This window comes from Cynocephalus volans, chromosome 7 (genome assembly GCF_027409185.1).
Source record: "Cynocephalus volans isolate mCynVol1 chromosome 7, mCynVol1.pri, whole genome shotgun sequence".
Classification (NCBI taxonomy): domain Eukaryota; kingdom Metazoa; phylum Chordata; class Mammalia; order Dermoptera; family Cynocephalidae; genus Cynocephalus; species Cynocephalus volans.
Genome location: NC_084466.1, coordinates 146,309,868 through 146,333,776, shown reverse-complemented (window position 1 = coordinate 146,333,776; position 23,909 = coordinate 146,309,868). Strand labels below are relative to the sequence as shown.

The following is a 23,909-nucleotide window of genomic DNA, read 5'->3' as shown; positions in this document are numbered from 1 at the left end:
GGCTAAAAGAGCAAAATTGCATATAATCTTCAAAAGAGCTGAAACAACCAGAATACAAATGGTTGGTTTATTTATTTCAGCCCTTCAGCAATCCCAGCTACTGCTCGGTACTCAGCACCAAAACAATCCATCATTTCCCAAAATGACAGATGCGCTTTTTGCCACATACTCAAAGCCCTAATTTTTAGCAGGCTGATCGTGTTTTGAAAAATTACTTTCCCATTAAATTCCATTGCAAAATGCTTTACTTACTGCTTTAAAAGATTTGTAGGATCTGCAAGGATAAGCAATAAAGGCATCAGGATTGAGAACACTTTCAGCATAAAAGTGATGACTTCGGGCATGGTCACATTCAAGGAAGGAAACCACTTCTGTGGAAACAATTGCCAGTTAACTGATAGCAATTAAGTGATAACTGAAAGCATGAACCATTTCTTAGGAAGAGTAATTTTAAATGACAGTTTCTTGACTTTGGTGGCTAGACCTATGTCTAAGCTTGGATATTGCACAACATTTACAATATTACATGTCATTTTCTTTGTACCAAAGAATTCTTTGTGTGAATCTAAAGGGATGTTCGAGCAGGTAGGTAAATACGTAGACAAAAGCAAATGTAGATGACTTTGTGCTTTGACACTAGTATCTCCAAACACTTTCTGGAAACTCTGACAGAAGTATTCTTGTACACACAGCATCTCTACCTTAGACCAATAAATTCTCTGTCTGTTTCTGCAGGAATGGCTGAACTCCCGCCTACTCAATCACAAAACAGCCACCAATGCAATGTTAACCAGTGCTGAGCTTAAAGGTGTGACAGGTAGGAGGTATTATAAAGAATTCTAAAGACAAATTAGTTTTGTTATTGTCAAGCGTGACATTATTGCTACCAGTAGTTAGGATTACTGCAATAATAAGTAAGATAGATCTAAATACATGTGTGCATTCTAAAGTTATCATGGCATTCTAGTCAGTTATGCTGTCTAATGTTACATAGTAACATTTTAACTGAATGGCATGAGCTATTCTTTCAATGACCTGCACATCTTAGTTGATATTTGAGAAAATTGATTTTGATAGTATATGTGGTAGATGATTATCTGTAATAATGATCTCCAATGAATCACTCCTTCCCAGGTCCTCATCTTTTTGCAATATCATGTTACCATTCCTTCTCTTAAGAGATGGGGCCTATTTTTTCACCACCAGCACCACCCCTGGATTACAATGGGCTAATCTTGTGACTTGCTTTGACCAACAGAATGTGAAGGAACTGACATTGAGCCAGTTCCAGGGCCTCAGTCTTAAGAGGCTTTCCAGCATCCACTCTTGCTCTCCTGGAACTTAGCTGCCTTGTTAAGAAATCCAGGCTAAATTGCTGGAAAGAGAGGCCCTCAAAGATAACAGACCACTCGACAGAGGAGAACCAGTTCCAAGGCTCCAGACACAGAAGGCCATCTTGGATCTGCCCACACAGTTTAGCTCAGCCCAGCCCCCAGGTGGATGCAGTCACAGAAGGTACCCCAGGACACCACACAAAGCAGTCTTAGCAGAACTCTACCTGAATCCTCACCTTCAGAACAGTAAAATGATTGTTCTTTTAAGCCCCTATGGCTTCTTATGTAATAGATAACTGAAACTGAGACTTTCAGAAATGCAATATAGTCAGCAGAGATCAATAATTGGCATTGTCTTTTCTTTTTTTTAAACAAGGACTTCTCTTACATTAGGTCTCTGTATATATACAGATTTATATTCACAGTTAATTGTGATTTAGACAAGATGGTTTATTAGAATATAGTGAACTATTAATTTTAAAAGTAATAGTTTCTTAGCAACAAATATAATGTAAAATAGAATATCTTGAAGTCTTAAAATTCATCTAAAGAACTTAATGTGAATGATAAATGTGCTTTTAATCTAATAGAGTTGTTGGAAATTTTATAATGTCTCAAAATGATAGCTTGTGGAGTATACTATAAAGCAAATGTACTTCACAGGGCCTGGTTTTCCAAAGCCTTGCAGTTTCAAATATCGACCTTACAAAAAACAGGAAATTTTCCCCAGGCTATTGAGTCTCTGTTGTAAGATAAAGAGTTGTAACACAGCAAGATTGCTGGCTCAAAGACAGACAAGTTACTGATTGATACGTAAAGATACTGGGAAATTGCTGTAAGAAGGAATGTTTGCTAAGATCAAGCTTTTGTTGGTGGACCCCTTAATTGCCTTAATGGAATGTCATCTGACTTGTTTCACTGAAAGTTACCAGCCTATATTGTTAAAATATAACCCCACCTATGTTCTCTTCCTGTAACTTCCAGGTCTGGAGAATAAATGCTGGAGGAGAACCCCAATTCATGGTTAATTTCCCAAATGGAAGGGATGCCTCTCTCTTGAGGGTTCAAGGATATTAGCCAATTTGGGGTTTCTTACTGCTCAGAAGAAATGGGCTTTGAGTAATCTTTTGTGGCTCCATCCCCCAGGGGAAAAGGGGTGACAAATCTGTGGGGGCAAAGCAACAATAGCTTATGGTAAATGTATGTTTTACTTGAATTAACGTTTTACAGAATTTCATATTATCTGTGTATAACAGTGTATACCACTTAATATAGTTATGTTAAAAAAAAGTCTTATGATCTGTATTTCATCCCAACAGAAATGATTTTAAATCATAATATGGGAAATAATGGGAGAAAGAAGTTTTATAATAGGCCTTTTTTAACATGAATTTTGCTTATCTGTACTAGATGTAATTGACTTTAATTCTCATTCGAGTACCTGTTGATTCACGAGTTGTGTGTTCTTTTTTAAAGGGAGTCATTACAAATAGATCCCTCTAACCACATTTAGTCTTTCAGAGCAAATATTAAAACTTTGTAATTTATCTCCAGTGAAGAAGAAACTAGAATTACTCTCAATGTTATGATGTGTGTATCTTCCCTCTTTCAACAGCCAAATGAAAGATCAAATATTTCATCATCTAGATATTGTGACTACATGGGATTGTGTGGTGAGATATTTAGAATCATCCATATATTGATTATCATATCATCATACATATATTATTTTATTGTATATTAATATATATTATGCATGATGTATTTCATTTTTTACATAATAAAATGTAGAGATAGGGAGGAATTCCCAAATAACAAGGAAATTCCCAAATAACAACTTTTTGGTGCCTTGCAACTAAATACCCTATAGATATTATTATTATTGGAAATAACTGCAAAAGATAAAATAGTATTTGCTCAATTTGCTATTAAAGCATCCAGAGTGATTCTGTTAAAATTAAGTAAAACCTTGTCTCTCCTCTGCTCAGAACTTTCCCATGGCTCCCATCTCACTTGAGTAAAACCTGAAGTCTTTATTACAATCCATAGGTCCTGTGTTATCTCCCTCTGCTGCTGTTTCCTCCCTCTCTAACTTTTTGCCCTACTGCTCTCTTCTCTTTCATTTCACTCCAGCCCCAATAGGCTCCTCATTGCCATGAACCTGCCAAGCAGGCTCCTGTCTCGGGCCCTTTGCACCTGCTTCCCTGCTTGGCCTGGAATGCCTTTCCCCCAGGTATCCCCATGGTCATCTTTTCTGTAAGGACTACCTTGTCACCCTATCAAAACTCTCCTTCCCCCACTTTACCTTCACTGTCACCAAGACATCATATTCCCCTTCCATGCTTTGTTATTTCTCCTTAGCAGTTATATTATTTGTTTATTGGCTTCCTAACAAGTTAGAATATTAGCTCCATCAGGGAGGGATTTTTGTGTTTTGTATTCATCCCTATATGTGCTACTCCTAGAATAATGCCTGGCATGTAGTCAGCATAGTTACTGAATGAATAAACACACCCTCCTTGTTCATACTGAGTAATTAAAATATGCTACATATTGTGTAAGGCATTGGGGAGACAAAGGTCACAACTGCGGGAGAGCCTCACACATGCGACTGTGTTTTGGATGAAAAAATATTTTTATAGGTATATTACATATAAAAGATGTGTATTTTGTCTAAGGAGGGAGCTGAGTAAATATATATCAGCAGCCTTCATATTTTAGAAAGTATTTACCTTTCTTATAAGCATTGAAATCAAATTTAAGTAAAGGTGTAATTAAGTCTTTACATCCTGGCATGTGCTTCCCTCCATTTGGGTAAAAGTCAAGGTGACCACAAGCATTAATAGTTCCAGTACCTGAAATAGATAAAAACAGGGTAAATCCTTCTACAGATTCCCTCTAGGCTTCAATGCAGTTTTTGTTACTGTTAAAAACTTACCAAGCTCTAAGAGGATGCGAGCTGCATTTGTGTGAATGACATCGACAAAGTTGGCATCCGAGGGGTCTAGCCTGACTTCATTTGGAGTGTTGTGGAAAAATGGCCCAGCCGGGTCCAACCCTAGAGAAAGCACAATGTCTATTAAACAAAGATATGTTCTGTAAGAGAGCACATTGATACTGTTGTTATCTTGGAAGCATAAATGGTGAAGGCAAGTTATCCTTTCCTATAGGATTTATATTGATCAAATATCACTCAGGACAAAGCACAGATGTGTAAACTGAGTCTATAAATGCGTGATCTGTATACATTGCAATGTCAGATTGCTACACACAAGTAAGACTATGTGGAGACAATGCCAAAAAGGCTAAGAAAGTCAGAAATATGGCCATTCTAGGGTCTGTATACGGAATACCATACATACAATAAGGTTATAAATTACAGCAGGCCTCTTTAAGTCTGATAGAATTCAGCAGTGAAACCATCCAGTCCTGGGCTTTTCTTTTTTGGGAGACTGCTGATTACTGCTTCAATCTTGTCACTTGTTATTGGTCTGTTCAGGTTTTCTATATCTTCTTGGTTAAACCTTGCTAATTTGTACGTATCCAGAAATTTCCTCCAGGTTTTCAAATTTGTTGGTGTATAATTGTTCAAATAGTCTCTAACGATTCTTTGTATTTCTGAGGTATTGGTTGTAATATCTCCTTTTTCATTTTTAATTTTTGTTATTTGGTCTTCTTTTTTTAGTTAGCCTAGCTAATGGTTTGTCTATTTTGCTTATCTTCTAGAAAAACCAACTTTTTGTTTCATTGATCTTTTGTATCTTTATTTTTTTATTTTTTGCTTTCTACAAGGCCCAACACCAGGGCATACTTACCAGTTATTCTTCCAAGGCCTGGTATCCTTGACCCAGCTTCTCCAGCCAGATGTGCTCCCAAGCTGTGGCCAATCAAGTGCACTTTAGAAGGGGAATATCCAAATTTTTTCTAATAGGATTGTTTTAAAGGAAAACAGAACAAGATACAATTGTTATATCATCTTGGTGAATTGACAATTTTATCTTTATATGATGACCATCTTTGTCTCTTGTGAGATTTCTTGACTTAAATTTATTCTGTCTGATATAAACATAGCCATTTGCTCTCTTTTGGTTGCTGTTTGCATGGATTATCTTTTTTCATACCTTCACTTTAAGTCTATGTGTGTCCCCAAATCTAACATGAATCTCTTGTGGACAGCATACAGTTGGATCCTTTAAAAAATTATCCTTTATTTTTTGATTGGGAAGTTTAATCTATTTATGAGGGGTCTTTAAAAAGTTCATGGAAAGATTTGTACTCTCTTTTAATTCTATTTTTTCCACTCACTTTTTAAAGTACCTTTGTATATTAAATGTATTTTATATAAATGCATTTAACATTAATCCATATATATTTAAAGTAATTGTTGATGGGGAAAGACTTATTATTTGTGATTTAAAAAAATTCTTTTCTGTCTGTCCAGTGGTTCTTTTGTCCTTCTTTTCCTCTTTTGCTGTCTCCTTTGGGTTTTATTGATTTCTTTTTTGTATTAACATGCTTTGTTTTTTTTCTTTTGTGTATCATTTATAAGTACTTTCTTTGTGGGTATCATATGGCTTACATAAAACATCTTACAGTTATGATATTATATTTTAAGCTGATAACAACTTAACTTCAATCATACACAAAAAATCTATGCTTTTACTTCTCCATGTCCCATACTTCATGTTATTGATGTCACAATCCACATATTTTTATATTGTACATCCATTAACATATTTTTACAGTAATAGTCATTTTTAATACTTTTGTCTTTTAACTTTCATACTAGAATTAAAAGTGATTTACACACACCTATTACAGTACCATAGCGTTCTGTACTTGTTTATACATTTACCCTTACCAGAGAGATTTATACTTTCAAAAGCTTTCGTGATGTTGTTTAGTGTTCTTTCATTTGAAGAGGAACTTGAAGAACTCCCTTTAGTATTTCTTGTAAGACATGTCTAGTGGTGATAAATACCCTCAGCTTTTGTTTGCCTGGGAAAGTTTTATTTCTCCATTTTTGAAGGACAGTTTCGCTGGGTGTAGTATTCTTGATTGACAGTTTTTTGTTTTTTTGCCTTTAAGTACTTTGATTATATTATCCACTGCCCTCTGGCCTTCAAGGTTTCTGTTGAGAAATCTATTGGTAGTCTTATGGAGATTAACTTGTATATGACAAGTGGCTTTTTTCTTCCTGCTTTCCAAATTCTCTCTTTGACTTTGGCTTTTGACAATTTCATTATAAAATGTCCCAGGGGTGATTTCTTTGGGTTCATCTATTTTGGGATCCAATAGTTTCCTGTATCTCTCTCCAGATTTGTGAGTTTTGGGCCATAATTCCTTTGAATAAGCTTTTTGGTCCCTTCTCTCCCTCTTCTCTTTCTTAGACTCCCATAATGCATTTATTGGCTCACCTGATGGTGTCCCATAAGTCCCTTAGGTTTTCTTTACTCTTTTTGATTCTTTTTTGTTTTTGCCCTTCTGACTGGAAGATTTCCAGTGACCCATTTTTGAGTTCACTGCTTGATCTAATCTGCTGTTGAATCCCTCTAGTGAATTTTCTAGTTCAGTCATTGTATTTTTATGCTCCAAGATTTCTGTTTGGTCCTTTTTGTATTTTCTATCCCTTTGTTGAGGTCTCATTTTGTTCACACAACATTCTTCTGACATCATTGAGCATCTTTATGATGGTTATTTTGAATTCTCTGTTAGGTGGTAAATCATAACAAAATCTCTGTTTCATTAGGATCTGTATCTGATAAATTTATTCCTTTGTTTGGTATATACTTCCCTGTTTCTTCATTTTTCCTGACTCTTTGTGATGGTATCTGCACATTAGAAAAAAGAGCCACCTCTCCCAGTCTTCATGGATTGTCCTGTATAGGAGAAGACCAATCAGCCCAGCCAGAGATTCTGGGGGCCTCTAAAACCTGTGCTAGACCAAACCACTGTCTTTGTTCTTAGTAGCCCCCAGGCATCTCTAGTAAGCTGGGTGCCATCAGTGTTACAAAACAGGTGAGGCAGAAGCCAGTCCCTCAGGCAGCTCCTGGAAAAGTTGGAAATTTTGATTTGCAGTCCAACTCTTTCCCTTCTAAGATGAACCTGGGATCTAGGGTTTTCTGCCCACTCACTCTGCACTGAGCTGGGGGAAAAGGCTATGGCAACTGCTTGCATGCAGTTCAAACCACCATCTTTGGTCTCCTTGGCCCCCAGGTGTCTAAAGTATGCCGGGCCTCATCAGTGCTCCAAGACATGCAAGATTTAAGCCAGTACCTTGAGAAGTCCCCAGAAGAGTTGGAACATTAGACATGCTGTCCAACTTTGCTCCTCTCCAGGGTGAAGATGGGTGTGAGGAACTTCCTTCATATTATATGATTCTATGCCTGGGGTAGGAGTTATGGCAAGAGAGTGTCTTAAATTTTCCTATCAGCTCCAGTGTAGCTGGTTTTGTGTCTACCCAGGTTGCAGAAGCCTCTCAACTAGTTTCTGGATTTCTCACAAAGAGAATTTGTCTGTGCATTGTTGCTAAATCAGTGCTTTGCGGGGGAAGGAGGGTATAGGACTTCCTGTCCCACTATCTTGATGACACTGCTCCTAAGCAAGCATTTTTAGTTTCAGCTAAATTTCAGGCTGTCATGATTGTAGTGAAAAATCAAGCAACTGATTTCTCTTGGCTACATTTGTCATTTGATCAAATGTTTCATTTTTCACCAGTTATGACAATATTATAGGTTACTTTACAAAGAGTGTTTTTCTCTCTCATTTACATATGTGCCAATGAGTGGCACATGGTCATTAGGGCATCCCTTCCTCCACTGCTGCAACCATTTTAAATTTCTACTTTCTTTCCTACCTCCCTATACAGGCTGGTATTTGAGATTAACTCTCAGCTGTCCTCCCCTTTATTCTTCCTCTCCTTCTTCCCCATCTATCTTGTACCCCGTTCCCAGGCACCTGCTTGCCCTAAAACCAGTCCAGGTGGAAAAGTGTGGTGCTCTAGTTATCTGTGATGAAATGACAGAAGGAAAGGCAGAGAAGAGACTCAGCAGTTCCTTTAGTTTCTCCTTCTTCAGGCCTGACTCCCGAATTGTTCCTAGAGGCTTTGGAGCCCCCTCACCCTAAATCCTTTCCCACTCTTCACCTTGGACCACCAAGGTAGCTTGTTCAATTTAATGACTATTTAATTCAGCAGACACTTTTCCCTTCACTTCCACAAACATCTCCTGCAAGCCACTACAGTTCATTTACCAGATTTAGAAGAGCCCACAGATCAGGCCCCAGGATCAATGAAGAAATTCACAAAAGCTTACAGCTGGTTTTTCCTCAAAGAGGAAGTAAATAATCTGATTTCATGCCTTGTGCACAAAGTCCTACTCTAAGGACCTCCTTGCACCCTAGTCTTCCCTGACACAGTGGGAAGAGGGGATAGAGAAGTGTGGAGGCACAAATGAGTATTTGGCTCCCTGATTCCTTCTCTAGGCTGTTTACTAACTGTGGTCAGTGTTCAGATATCACCTTTCCTGGCTGCCCATCCAAATTAGCTTCTGCTCCTGCCACTCTCCATCCTATTGCCTTGCATTTTCTCCACAGCACTTGTCCCTAGCTAACATTTTCTTGTGCATTCATTTATGTGTTTACTTCTATTGCCTACTACAGTGTACACTCTGTCAGAGCAGAAACAATGTTTGGCTCAAAACTTGTGTCTTCTGTACCTAGAATAATGTCTGGCCCATAACAAATGCAGAGTGAAATATTTGTTGAGTGCATGAATGAGCCCTCCTTAAAAATCTGAAAGGGTCATATATTTTCAGATTTGACTTCACTGCATTTAAGGGTGGAAAATTACTTTCTATAATAGTAGAGCATTTGGCAATTCATAAACGTCTCAGAGTATAGCCCTCATAAATAGAAGGGTCTATTTTATTCTTCAGAAGGTGTGTAGGTTAAATAGTTGTGCATGGACTGGCCTATTATCCTAACTAGTTCATTGCCATAGAACCCTCTTTCTGTGGGAAAATGCATTTCGCATTCTAAACAAATAGAATTTGTAAAATGGAAACAGTTTATAATTACTAAGGATAGGTTTACAACGTGATGAAAACTAACTGAGATAGTCCAACACACTGACCAAGGCAAAAACCTTGGGGAGACTTTTTAGTAATGAGCCTGTGTAGACACACTGCCACCAAGTGGTGCTTCATATAACCACAGGCTCTTCTGTAGTAAAAAGAAACTTTCTTTTCTGGCTCCCACATACAAAAGTTTATTATTTCACACACGCAGTACTTGTCTAAGGTAATAAAAAGGAGACATAAACTTGTCCAAAATTCTGGGTGTTATGATCCAAAACCAATTAAATGAAATTTTTTAAAAAATCAACTCTTCTTACCATAAGAACGTCAATAAAATAAGCCACCTCAGCACCAACAACACGGAGATTGTTTACAGCATGGATGTATTCCAGTGAACCATTAATCCAGTCTAAATTGATGCAGTTTATATCTTCCACTTGTAGCAACACCTGGTACAAAGATTTGTTATAAATGTTAAAGAAATAAGTTAAAGAAAACTAAAGTGTCTCAACACTTGATTCCACAATAAAAAAATACTACTAGGTATTAATTGAGAACCTACTACATGCTAGGCTCTGTCCTAAGCCTTTCACATATATTAATTTAATCCTCACTCTATGAGATAGATACTAATGTTATCTACATTATATAGCTTTATCAATAATTAATTGCTTATGATGTTAGCAAACACTATTCTAGGCACAGAGAAAAATTAATTTAATAGAGTTAATTTGGAAACTTTTTTCTTAAATTAAATGAGAAATTGATTATACCATTCAATCTTTTGTCAAAGGTGAGAATTTATCCAAGAATGATTACAAAAATCTGTTCCCATTATAATCCATGCAATTCATAAAAATTAAAAATGGGGGGAAGAAGACAGAACAGTCACAACAATTCCTTGAACTTTTAAAGACAAGTGAACAGATATGATGTTGGGGGAGGGGAGAAAGGGAGGGGGAAGAGGAATGGGTAAAGTGTCATGAAAATCAACTACAATGTTTATTGAGAAGTTAAAATAAAAAAATTTAAAAAAGAAAAGTTGACTACTCTGAATTATGCTAAACATATATCAAACATCATTTTTCCAAATTTTACTTGTAGAATAAACTAAAAGCCAATTATAAAAATTAAAAATTAAAAATTAAAAATAAATAGAAAATAGATAACTCATTTGAGGCCCTGGAACATGGATAATGTGGATAATCAAATGGAAGATTTCAATGAAGATGCATTAATACCTTGCAAAGTACATTCATGTTAATGTAAAGCTTTCATACTAGTGTAAAAAAGTTTATTCACATCATACATTGCACATGTCCCTCTGCCATTTGCCATCTGTTTTCCATCCAGGTATGTTGACACGGGTTATCTTGTCTGTTCCAAAATGTGAGGCTTGGATAGTTAAATAATTAACTGCACTGATCTCCTGTTTCAAGTGGAAAGAGATAAAGGTAAAATAATTGCAAATTATTTAATATTTAGTAGAATTATTCTAAAGCTATGCAAAAGTCTTTTGCTAAATTTGATTTTTTAACAACCTTCTTCAATACATTTTTACTTTAAAGAAGTATTTACTGCTACATATTGCAGAAGTACCAAAAATTATTAATGCATTATAAAATGCAATATACAAATTTAAACATAAGGAAAAGAAATAAAAAGCCTTAGTTTTTAAAGCAATGTTTAAAGACAATGTTGGAAAGTTTAAATCAGAATTTCAGTAAAACTTACTTTTGTGCAGTACATCTCAGTTATAGTGTAATTCATGAGAATTATCTTATTTGAAGTTTAGAAGCATGCTACATGGGTGGCAAAAATAGAGATTGTCCACCTCACTTTATGAGTGAGGAATAGAGGTTAGAGTCTTATCACATGAAATATGACAACATATTAAAGATAATTTTATATAATGACATTAAATGTTCTTTTATATTTCTTGTATTTTATTGGCACAAGTATAAGTAATTTTACTGGAAAAAAAGGAGTACTCTAATCAGCAAATAGCAAGTTTGACAATGGTGAGTCCTACAATTGGGAAACAACACATATAGACACTTACGAAATGCAAACAAAGAGCATATTACTAGCTACCTGCGTTTAATAGCAATATACAATTAATCATATAACTTGCTGGCTAGCTAAAGTATCTCCGAGACTGGAAGCTAACAATTATGAGAATCATAAGTTGGCTTATGCAGTAATTTAATAGCTAATATTGTAATAGTACCTACCTGTCTATTTGCTGGGTATTGTTCTAACCACTTTGTAGAGTAGCTCATTTAACCTTCGCAACACTGTGAGGTGGGTACTAATTTTACAAGTTAGGAAAAGGGACACTGAGAGGTCAAGGAACTTGTCCAAAAGTACTGCAGGGGATGAGTCCTGGAGCTGGGGTTCACACCCACGTGGTCCTTGAAGCTGTGTGTGGAGAGCCAGTAGGCCCCCAAGCTGTGTTCTGTTCATCGTGTTCTCTACTCATAGGACCCAAAGCAGAAGTAGGGTTTCCTGAGGCAGGTAATAAAATCAATTGTATTCAGACTTTCTAGAAGTGCTTTCTAGAAAGCACTTCTCTGCTAAATAATGCAGTCCAAGTGCAAAAACATGATTCGATCTATAAATTGAAAAGAATCCAGATGCTCATTCATTCCAACTCTTTTAGATCCAGTTGGATCTCCTTAAACACCTACTATATTCCCATTTTTACATAAGAAAACCTATTTTGGAGAGGGAATTTAGCAACAGAAAATGGTCTAAGACAAGCAGCATATCAGCATAAATGTGGGAAACTTCATACAGCATCATGAAATCAAAAGAAGACAACTTGGATTCTGCTGCCACAAGAATAGAGACAGAAAATGATGTCAATATGGTACAGAACTGGTTATTGAGAGGAAGGGTTAATTAACGTATTAAGGTTTGGCTGGGCCTTCTGACTGAGTAGAGATGGGGCTTACTTAATTGGTGCTAGATCAACCCATTCTGATGATTTCCAGGTGATCTTATTTCTAGGTAAGTAAAAAATAATCACCTTTTGGTATGCTCTAGCCTTGACTAAAGCTACAGAGACAGAAACTTCCAGAAGTATGCAAAATGTGCATCAGCACCAGTAATTGCATGAGTCACTCTAGGCTAAGGAATCATGGTTTCATGGGGGAAGTGGGCTGGTATTATAGCTGTGAAGACCCATGACTTGCAGAAGACCAAGTTTATTGCACCACACCATGTTTATTTCTGGAGAAGAGAGTATGTTAATTGCACAGAGTTTACTTCTGCTTTCCTATAAACACAGACAGCCAAATTTATGCATCACATGGGCCAGGCCTGAGGAAATCCTTGTTTTAAATACAAACCTTGACTCATCCTTTATTTAGTTGTGTTTAAGAAAATATTTTAATAGCAAACCATTGGGCTTCCATCCATTATAAAATTCATGTACAGATCTCTATAGTTACTTGTGATTCTTTCCAAATCGAGGGCAGTGGGGAAGGCGTGAAGAACATTGTTTTTTGGTCCCTTTATTAGGGAAGTACTTGGTTTTCAAATTTTCATTAGCATTAGGACCCAACCTCACGTAAAGACTGGTCTTCATCAGCTTCTCTTCTACTGACTATGTTCCCCAAGATTCAAGTGTACGGCCCCTTGTACATAAGGACGAAAGGATCAATGAGTCCTATGACTACTGAGAGTCAAGGCCTGGGAATAGAGCTAGTCCTGAGTGGAAAGACATACCCTGAAAGTACTAAAGGGCAGAGAAGGTACCCCAAATGCTTATTTTCAGCATAGATTCTCTTCACTTTTTAAAAAATTGTGGCTAACTATGCATAACCTAAAAATGACCATTTTCACCATTTTTAAGTGTAAATTTAGTGGCATTAAGTCATTCACATTGTTGTGCAATCATCACCACCATCCTTCCCCAGAACTTTTTCATCATCCCAAACTGAAATTCTGTACCCATTAAACAATAATTCCCATTACCTATTCTAGGTGTGTCATGTAAGTGGAATCATATGTTATTTGTCCTTTTGTGTCTGGCTTATTAGCAAAATGTTTTCAAGGTTCATCCATGTTGTATCATGTATCAAAGTTTCACTTCTTTTTAAAGCTAAGTAATATTCCTCTCTTTACTTTTTGATATGTATAAAACTCAAACTTTTGATGACAGTTTCTTTTAAAATTTCTTTATATCCACCTAAGGACTTTCCTCTTTGTCCTAGACAGAGCTGTTATCTACAGAACAGATGGCAGATTTCAGTAAAGAGTTGTGTGTTCGTATGCATGTGTATGTGTGTGTTTGGTGAGTAGACAGTTGCAAATCAGCTGTATGTTGTGTAGGAGAACAGAAGGTTGTCTGGTGAGGCCTGCTGGCATGTGATGGGTCTGAAGAAAAGCAAGCCCAAGGTTACAGATGCAGGTACAGATTGTCAGTGATTTTCTCTGGCCTTCTTTCTATCCTGCTCCCTAAATATAAATACTCCACCTGGACCTAGTCTCATCCTTGTTTCTCTGTTTCTGAGATCTCATGTACTCTTGGGTTTCAATTTTCAGTTTGTTGGGTAAATAGAACAATTTAATCAGGCCCTCTCACCTCGGGCCTGGTTGGGGGTGGTTCAGTAAACAACTTGTGTGTGTGGGTGGGTGGAGTTAGTGTGCACGGGTGCCAATGTATCTTTTTAATTTTGTTGCTATTCTTGTGTTCTAGAGAGTAGTTTTGGTGAAGCAGGTGGGTGGGCATCTGCCTTGGGCGTCTGCTCCACACAGCCATGCTTTCCAACCTACAGCTTCCAAGGACCTGTTTGCCGGTTACTTTGCTCATAGAGCAGCATGTAAGGGGTCTGGTGACCCAGCCTGGCGTGTGTGGGGTCTGGTGACCTAGCCCAGCATGTGAACGGTTCGTGACCCAGTCTGTGAATGGGCTTGAGGGGTCTGTGAGCTCCAGACCCAGCCCTAGCTATCCAATCGGCTCAGCCAATGCAGGATTACCAGCAGGTAAAAGTAGCTGTACAACTGGCATGGTCGAGTAGCATTAAAATTGGCATCACGAACAGGATTAAGAGCCTGACAATTGGCGATGTCAAGCAGGATTCTGACATTAGCCCTGCAATTGGCTGTGTCGACAGGATTCCAACATTAGCCAAACCTGACATAGTTCTAGGTAGAAGACTTTTGAATTTCTTTCTCCAGCTCTGGACTGCCTGCTAAGCTGTAAAACTAAAATTTCCAATAGGTGCCCAAATCTCACCTGTTCAAAATTTAACTCATTTTTCTTCACTCCAAATTTTTCTAATAAGAGGGTCATCATTTTTCCATCATTCATGTGTGAAATCTCAGGACAGTTTCAGTGTTTATCGTGCCAATTTTCTGTTATCATACTCACTTTCATTATTCTAGTTCAGGCTGGTTTCCCATGTTTGATCCAAACTGCACTACAGCTTTCTATTTAACACAGTCAAATAGAACTTTTTGTGATGATGGAAATATTCTATATTGGCACTGTCCAATATGGTAGCCACTGGTCCCATGTGGCTATTGAGCACTTAAAATGTGGTTAATGTGGCTGACAAACTAAATTTTTGATTTTGTTTAGTTGTTATTCTACTACCTCACACACAGCGAGTGGTTACTGCATTGGACAGCACAGTTCTAAACCGTCCTGCGGTCACCTCTAATCTCTCCCTGGTCAGAGCAAGAGAGTCAATTGTAACCAGAGTAAATGCCCTCAAGCATCTCTTGAAAGCTCTCAATGGGACCTCCTAGCGCACAGGATGAAGTACACACTCAACAGGAATGAATTACACAATTTGTTCCTAAACTACTTTTCTAACTAACTTTACTTTTGAGGGCTCCCTTCCTGACCCCTGCCTAACCCAACATGATGTCATTCATCAGACACACCCTGCAGTTTCTCTCCTGTACGTTCATGCTGCTTCCTTTGCCATTTTCCTGTTTATCTCTCTGCCTGTGAGAGTCCTGCCCACCCTTAAGGATAAACCACAATTATGTGTCTTTTTCAAAGCTTTTCCTGGTTCCATCCCCAGCCCCAAGGTGAAGGTAAGCTCTTCCTCACATTGTTCCCAGAGTATTATATTTGCATCTTACATCACAGATCATTTTATGTGTTGCAATAAAGGCATTTGTTTACATTTCCCATTTCCCCAATGTAAGAAATTTAAGACACTGTCTTGCTTGTTCAATTCAATACATAATAGACACCATTGCTTATTTACAGTCTTACACATAGAAGGCTCTCAGTTAGTATATCAATTGAACATAATATCAAATTTACCCTCATGAAACAACATATTCAGAGCAATCTTCATATTTAAATACTAGGACAAATAATATGCAAAAAAATCTGGCTCACATTACTAAAAAAGATATATTTGCCTTTAAATCAATGGCTTATGCCAGAATAATTTACCGTATCTATGTTTTCTGTATCTACAGCTACATATTCTATTTTAAAATAATCTCTGTGTGAAGACAGAAAATTAGCTTACCTGATAGGCTTTGGGATTATGTATAGTGTAGAGCAGAAAGCGAGTGTTTATCTTCTCTGGAGACCAGGGTAAACCCACCAACTCTCTTGAAAAAGTCCCTGTCCATGGTAAGCCATCTTTAAAGCATCCTACCCTGTCATAGCAAATTTCTTTTCCTGCAGCAAAAAGATGAGGTGTCAGTAATATAGGATGCAGGCCTAGAGAGAGGCTGTGTTTCTCACTATGAGAGCCAAAGTAGTCTTTAATTTTGAATATTAACCCTTTATCTTATGTGTGGCTTGCAAATATTTTCTCCCATTCTGTACATTACCTTTTCATTTTGGTTATTTCCTCTGCCGTACAGAAGCTTTTTAGTTTAATGCAGTCTCACTTGTTTATTTTACTTTTGTTGCCTGTGCTTTTGGTATCATATCCAAAAATGTCATTGACAAGACCAATGTGAAGGGTCTTTTATCCTATGTTTTCTTCTAGGAATTTTATGGTTTCAGGTCTTTTATGGTTTAAATCTAACACATTTTGAGTTAGGTTTTGTGTACGGTGTAAGATAAAGGTCTAATTTCATTCTTTTGCATGTGGATATCCAGTTTTCCCAGTACCGTTTATTGAAGAGACCATCCTTTCCCTATTGTGTATTCTTGGTGCCCTTGACAAGGATTAGTTAACTATATATGCATGGATCTACTCCTGGGCTCTCTCTTCTGTTCTACTGGTCTATGTGCCTGTTTTTATGCCAGTACCATACTGCTTTTAATCACTATAGCTTCATAATATAGTCTTAACTCAGGAAGTATGCTGCCTCTGGCTTCACTATTCTTTCTCAAGATTGCTTTGGCTATTCGGGGCTTTTAGTGGTTCCACACAGTTTTGGGATTCTTTTCTCAATTTCAGTGAAAAAATACATAAGAAATTCATCCAACTCAATAGCAAAAAAGCAAATAGCCAATCAAAATAGGCAAAGAACCTGAATAGACATATTTCCAAAGAAGACATACGGATGTCCAACAGGTATATGAAAAGGTGTTCAACATCACTAATCATCGTGGAGATGCAAATCAAAACCACAATGAGATATCACCTCTCACTTGTTAGAATGGAGTTGGCAGCATCCCAGCCCCAGCCAAGCTCAGCTGAGAAGGGCAGACTTGAAGCTGCATGACAACAGCTCAGTAACTCAGCACATCCTGCTCTCCACTAAGTCTCACCTCTTCCTCCAATATAGTCAATAACACTGTTTCTAACACATTTATTGGCTTGTGTCATAAATTTAAATAGTAATCTATTTTTGAGCCATACCTCATATTCCTCATAACTTGACTCCCACTTTTGCAAGAGGCAGGTTTTAGTGACACTGCCTCTCCATCTCTTCCTCCCTTCCACCTTCCAAGGTCTGTCAGCTGCACTTTCACATTCATTCTGTCAAGATTGATAATATTCAGACTTTCTTGTATGATTATAATTAAATCTTCCATGTTTTTTGTCTGACTCCAAAAAGTTGGAAATCAATAAACAGAATTTATATCATTATGACTAGATAAATATTTTTGCCTTCAGAGCCAACTTGCATGCTGTAATCCCATTTCTTTCCCTGCACTTCCATTGTTCCGACAACCATTCTCTTCAAAGGAGAATATTCAAATAAATTCTCTTTTCTAATACTTGAAGAATTGCTTAACATCAGTGTATCATTTTAGTTTGCTCCATATTTGGGTCATGCCTTTCCTGTGCCATCTTGTTTTCTAGTTTTTCTGGTTGCTTTTTCCCCCCTCTTGTTGGAAGTATGAACATGTGCCTTCTTCACTATATTCCAGGATATCGTGGCTTCTTAATATTTCTCCTGCCTGAAATCCATTCTGTTTTTTCTCCTGAAGTACACATCTATCCAGCTGTAATTTGGAACAGGGATTTCATATTTGGGTCTTGGCTTTCTAATACAATCTTCTGTTCTTCCTAGAATGTTCAGCTGCCTTTATTTTTTGCATTCTGTGGGTTTTTTTCCCTGCAAGTTCTAAACTATATTATTCAATCTATGGAAGAGAGTTTGGATTTTTAAATAAATTTTTATAAATATCCTTGTTTTCTATGTTTATAAATTACCACGGTTGTTTGCCACTGCACTTTTTCCCATAAGGATATACTCATAGAAAGAACATAACACTAAGAGGAACCTAAATGAACAGACTGAGCAACATTATAGGGTATTAAGGTGACTTAGGAGAAATTGAAAGATTAACAGTTCTCCAAAAGTAAATGGCTGCTATAAAATTAATGAATGAAATTGGGCCAATAACTTAAGTCGTCAATAATAAAGGATACAGCTTTTAAATTACGGTACTGAAGAATATCATGTTCACCCATCTGGGATTTATTTTGGTATAAGATATAACATTTTCATTTAGAATTTCAATTCTCTTAGCATGAATTTATACAAAGTATAGTCATTTTAATTTCCTCCACTTCTGAGGTTATTTCCCTTTGTTTATTTAAATTTGCCAACATAGTTTTCTATTTTATTAGTTTTATGATGCAACTGCCACATAGATTTATCAATTCTATTGTTTTTTCTGTTTTTCTAATGCATTAACTTTTATTCTTACTTTTGTTTTTGTTAATTAAACTCTTCCTTCAACTTTACTCGTTCTTTTTCTAGTTTCTTGAGTTTTTAAGTCATATTTTAATATATTCTATAATTGAAATGTTTTATTTCCTCTTTGGCCTAAACCTTCTTTGAAGGAACATTTGAAATATAGCACATTACATGAAGCTAGTTTTAATTGATTAAAAATCATGTAAATTGGCATATTCATATTTTCCTAATTTCCACTTTCTAGATGATTTATTTCTCTATCGAACTGTGACCAACCTTTTCCCATGACATACGAAAACTGGAAAAATAAATTAAATAATGTATTGAAGAAATATTTATTTGAGTGCCTATTAGTTGTCTGGTACTGTTAGCACTGGGATTCAGCAGTGTAAAAAATAATCCTAGCCCTCATGGAGTGTATAGTCTCGTATGGGATGTAGGGACAGAAAATAAATAAAAATAAACAAGTGAAATGTGTTTTATGTTAAATAGTGATAGGTGCTGTGAGAAACAGAAAGCATAGATGAAATGAAGGTGTGCGTGTGTTTAGGTGAAGAGGGGTTTGCAATTCAAATAGGGTGGCCAGGAGAGACCTCACTAAAAAGGTAGCATTTGAATCAAAACTTGAGAAGGTGAGGAGAAAACCATGTGTATATCTCTAGGGAACAGTGTTCCAGGCAGAGGTGAGAGAAAGTACAAGACTCTGCAAGAAAGTAGGGAGCCTGCAAGGATTAAGAACTTACAAGGAGGCTTCCCTGACTGGGACCCAGGGAATGGGGTGGGGATGGGGTGGGGAAGAGACAGCTCCACAACACCTTATTCTGCAATTTCAAAATCTAAAAATCTCTTTGGAAAAAAGTTGGTTTTGGTTTTTTTCATTCATTTGTTTTTAGTTTGCTGTACTCATTTGGCAGCAAAAACTGACCTAAGGTTATTTATAGTCTTTATCCCCCTTAATAGGAATAATCATACATTTTACTTCAGCAATATTAATGTGGTTGTTTATGGGATGCCACCCCAGATTCTTCTGGGGGTTATGTATTATACAGTATATTTACTATAGTACCTTTCTAAAATCCAAAAAAGTCTCAATTTTGGAATGCATCTGGCCTTAAGTAGATTGAATAAGGGATGATAGACAAATAGCAGGGGAAGATGTTAGAGAGGTAACAGGGCTAATGCATGTAGCACCTGGTGGATCATTGGAAGGACTTTGGGTGTTTCTCTGAAATGAGATGGGGAGCCTTGGAGGGCTCTGAGCAGAAAAGCAACCTGGACTGACTTGGGTTGACTTCTGTGTAGACTGAAGCAGGGCAAGAGTAGAGGCAGAGAGGCCACTAGGAGGCTACTGTAATAAACTAAAGAATGACGGTGGCTAAGACTCGAGTGACAGCAGTAGAGGTGGTTAGAAGTGGTCAGGTTCTGGATATATTTTGAAGGAGGATCCAAAAGGATTTGGTGACTAATTGGCAGCGAGGTGTGATAGGAAGGAAAGTCAAGGATGATGCTGAGGTTTTTGGCTGGAGCACCTGGAAGACTGGAGTTGCCATTAATTGGAATGGGGAAAAGTTGGGGAAGAACAGATTTGGGGTAGATATTGAGAATTCAGTTTTGGAGATGTAGATTTGATATGAATTAGATACCGAAGTGGAGATGTCACAAAGGTAGTTGCATTTATGAGACTGGAATTCGAGGGAGAAGTTCAGCTAGAGATGATGAATTTTGCTGTCATTAGCATAAGTGTTCAATAGCAGAGGACTGAATCGAAATGGCCTCCACTACAAAGTTAACAGATACGATATAGATAGTAATATAAATGTGATGTAGACTCAATTGTTTAATTTATGGCAGCTGTGTAATGGGTGTATGTGTGTAGCAGAAATATATGTATTATCTAAATTTCATATAACTGAGTATTTTGTTGAAAAAACATTGCACTTGGCAACCATCTCTCTCCTCCATTCCCTTCTTACTCAGTTCAAATCCCATTGTCAATTATAATCACTCCTTTGTGTATACCTCGGACTTCTCTGCTGCTCTTGCTTCACGCAGCTTAACTGCCACTCGGGTTAAACCCAACACTTCACCTATTTCCTACCTGCACCTGTGCAGCTGAATGTGCCTGGAGAAAATCACATACATGCTGATTGTCCAACCATCACATCATGTTTTCCTCGGCTCTTGGGCTACTTCATTCTTCTCCCCTCTACTCAAACCTCTGACACTTCCTTGTCCACCAACTCCCTTGGTTGATGACCTTATTTCCTATTTTAATAAGAAGACAGAAACAAAGAGAAGAGACCTTCCACAAGCTCCCAGCACCACATCTGTCTAGCTACCTGCATATACAGTAGTCCCCTCTTATCCATGGTTTTGCTTTTAGCAGTTTCATCTACCCACGGACAACTGTGGCCCAAAAATACTAAATGGAAACTTATAGAAATAAACAATTTGTAAGTTTCAAATTGTGTGCTATTCTGAATAGCATGATGAACTCTCCATCATCCTGCTCCATCCCGTCTGGGACGTGAATCATCCCTTTGTCCAGCCTATCCGCGCTCTACACACTAACCGCCCGTTAGTCACATAGTAGCCATCTCGGTTATCAGATGCAAAAAACAGCATATATAGGGTTCAGTACTACCCAAGTTTTCAGGCATCTACTGGGGGTCATGAACATATCCCTTGCAGATAAGTGGGGACTGCTGTACCTGCCTATCTGCTCCGCCTTCTCTCTGTTCACAAGAGATGAACTGTCTTTGTTCCAGGCAAAAGCCACCCCTTCCTCCTATGTATTTGACTCCATCTCCTCTCCCTACTGAAGGATAATGCTCAGCAGTACTCCCTTCTATTTCCCCTGCTTCACCAGTTTTTCTCCTCTCTCATAGATCATTTCCAGCAGCACACAAGCATGCTATTCTCTCTCTCATCTTAGGTGGTCTTCCAGGATGCCTCAGTCTCCGGGATTTCCTCTTGCTTCACTGAGTACCTCTCTGCAGTCATCCTTGCTAGTTCACCCTCATCTTTCTGGTTTCTTAATGAGAGAGTGTCCTAGAGCTCAGTCCTTGGACCTTCCCTTTTCTCTACCTGCAGTCACTCCCTTGGTGATCTCATCTGTACTCATGGCTTTAAACACCATATTAAAGCAGATCAGAGCAGACTTTGCCCATTTCTTAATTCTGCCCTCACCAGTCTGACTGCTTTCAGCATTCAGTCAGGATTCTCCTGGGGGAAAAAAATCATGTACAATAGAGCACAGATCCTGGAACATGTGAAAACTAATGATAGTTCTGTCTCTTTCATTTTTTTTTTCATCCCAGAGAGGAGAGCTGGAGGTCAGGAACTAAAAAACACTGAACCAAAAGTCGGAGACTGGCCCCGGCCACAAGCTAGCACCATGACTTTGCGCAATTAATCTTTCTGTGCTTTGTTTCTTCGTCTGTGTACACAACAGCTAATGTTTATTGATTGCTCACAGTGAATATGTTCCAGAAGCCATGCTTAGTAGTTTATGTTAATTATCTTATTTAATTTGCACAAACCTATGAGGTTATTTTCATTATTGTCCTGGTTTTACAGATGAAGAAACCAAGGTTTAGGAAGGTTAAGTACTTGTTTAAAGTTAAGAAGCTACCAAATAGCTGAATCAGGATTCATACTTAAGCAGATTCATGATTCAAACCAGTGGTTGAACTGAATGTAAGATGTGATGACTGTCTTCTTACCACTATACTATCTCAACCAACTACACGGTACTTTAAAAGAAAGGGTTGGTCTGCCTACATGACTACTTCCAACACTAAAATTCTTTGATTCTATTTTGCTTAAATCAACTAACTAACTTTAGTGCTTATAGGTACAATATTGAACCTGGGTGGTAAAAGCAGGCAAAACCAATATCTGCTTCATAGTTAGCAATGTATAAGGAGCCCACAGTATAAAGAACACATGTCAATGAATATTCAGTTAATGTGTAAGAAATGTCCACAGACCAATATTTCTCCACAAAACCATGACTCAAATGGAAGAAAAAACAACTTAGACATTCCAATCAACATTAATCATTCATTCATTCGTTTATTCATTCAAGCATTCATTGAGCATCTAATAGAGTCAAATAATGAAATGGGAAATCTGTAAATATTTTCTCATTTACTGCTATATACCATCTTAGAAGTGAAGAAATTGAGACTTGAATGGAAAAAAGTTATGTCCAAGGCCATAAGACTTGTAAGTGGCACAGCTGGAAGCCCAATACGATACTGTCCAGCAACTTTTATATTATTGGAAATAGATGTGTCTCATATGTTCATAAGATTTATTCAGTATTAAGAAAATGATGCATTTTCCTTAGATGATTTTTATGACAAGTAAATAGAAATATAAGCAGAGCTAATACTTCAAATATATTCATAAATATAGGATACTTCTTGAGAATGAAGTTAGTAATGGTAATTTCTAAAGTCAAAAGTCAATGTCAATTACATTCTGGACATGAATACTCATTAGTTTTAAGGAATTTATAAATTATGAGTCTTACCTCTTGATGTGCCAAAAAATAAAAGTACAGCAATCCAAATTCCAAGCATTTAAGTTGATTTGTTTAAAATCACATAAAATCTTCGTGAAGATCTTTATTTGCAAAGTCACCTCACTATAAAATACCAAGTGGTTTTCTTCAAAGTGACACCACTCAATACTTGAACTCAGAAGAACGTGGAGCTCATACTACCTTTAATTCTTATGCCCTGCAAAGTAAACAAAATTATCGGGGTGTGCCTTACATCTCCTGACTGGTGATGAAAACTTCCGAGGTTTTGCTGTTTCATTATTAGTAATATTTTGGTTAAACACAAATGACTCACTCTTGAAAGTAATTTTAAGGCCTTAAGATACTAGACAATAACTATTTAAAAGGTAATATTTTTCCAAACCAGAATTACACACTTTCAGTATTTTTTCCCTAGCACATTTCTGAGTGTTAGCATCCACTTAATATAAACAGACCCTGCTAAAAGACATTCCGATTTCAATAATGAACACAGCTAATCTGACTCTCTTAACCTTGTGGCAATATAACATAATGGTTATTGTCACTGACTTTATAGCCCAATCCCTGGTTCCAAATTCTGGCTCTGCCACTTATTAGCAGTGTGATCTTAATTTAATAAGTCTCACTGCTCCTTTCCTCACCTATAAAATGGGGATAATTGTGGTTTCTAACTCATAGTGTCATTTAGGTGATTGAATTATTTATTGAATGAGTAGTACCTGGTACAGAGTAAGTACTATATTAAATGTTAATTTTTATTGCTGTCACTATTCAACTATGTTAACTGTTATATGGGCAAATTTATGTTCACATATAGCTAGATACAACCTTACATGATTGTATATAGTTCTTCATGACATA

General features: G+C 37.2%; 1 protein-coding gene across 1 annotated transcript in view; it reads right to left on the bottom strand.

Moving 5' to 3' along the window:
* The window catches only part of PNLIPRP3 (pancreatic lipase related protein 3), a 30,560-nt gene extending 7,475 nt beyond the window's left edge, over window positions 1-23,085 (bottom strand). The window contains exons 1-8 of the mRNA XM_063103257.1: window positions 23,037-23,085; window positions 15,913-16,067; window positions 10,719-10,838; window positions 9,727-9,858; window positions 5,150-5,258; window positions 4,273-4,392; window positions 4,067-4,189; window positions 253-371 (exon numbers count right to left, since the gene is read on the bottom strand). Of these exons, the coding sequence (XP_062959327.1) occupies window positions 253-371; window positions 4,067-4,189; window positions 4,273-4,392; window positions 5,150-5,258; window positions 9,727-9,858; window positions 10,719-10,838; window positions 15,913-16,067; window positions 23,037-23,085 (927 nt within the window). The remainder of the gene's footprint in view (window positions 1-252; window positions 372-4,066; window positions 4,190-4,272; window positions 4,393-5,149; window positions 5,259-9,726; window positions 9,859-10,718; window positions 10,839-15,912; window positions 16,068-23,036) is intronic.
* Between the last annotated feature and the right edge of the window lie 824 nt (window positions 23,086-23,909).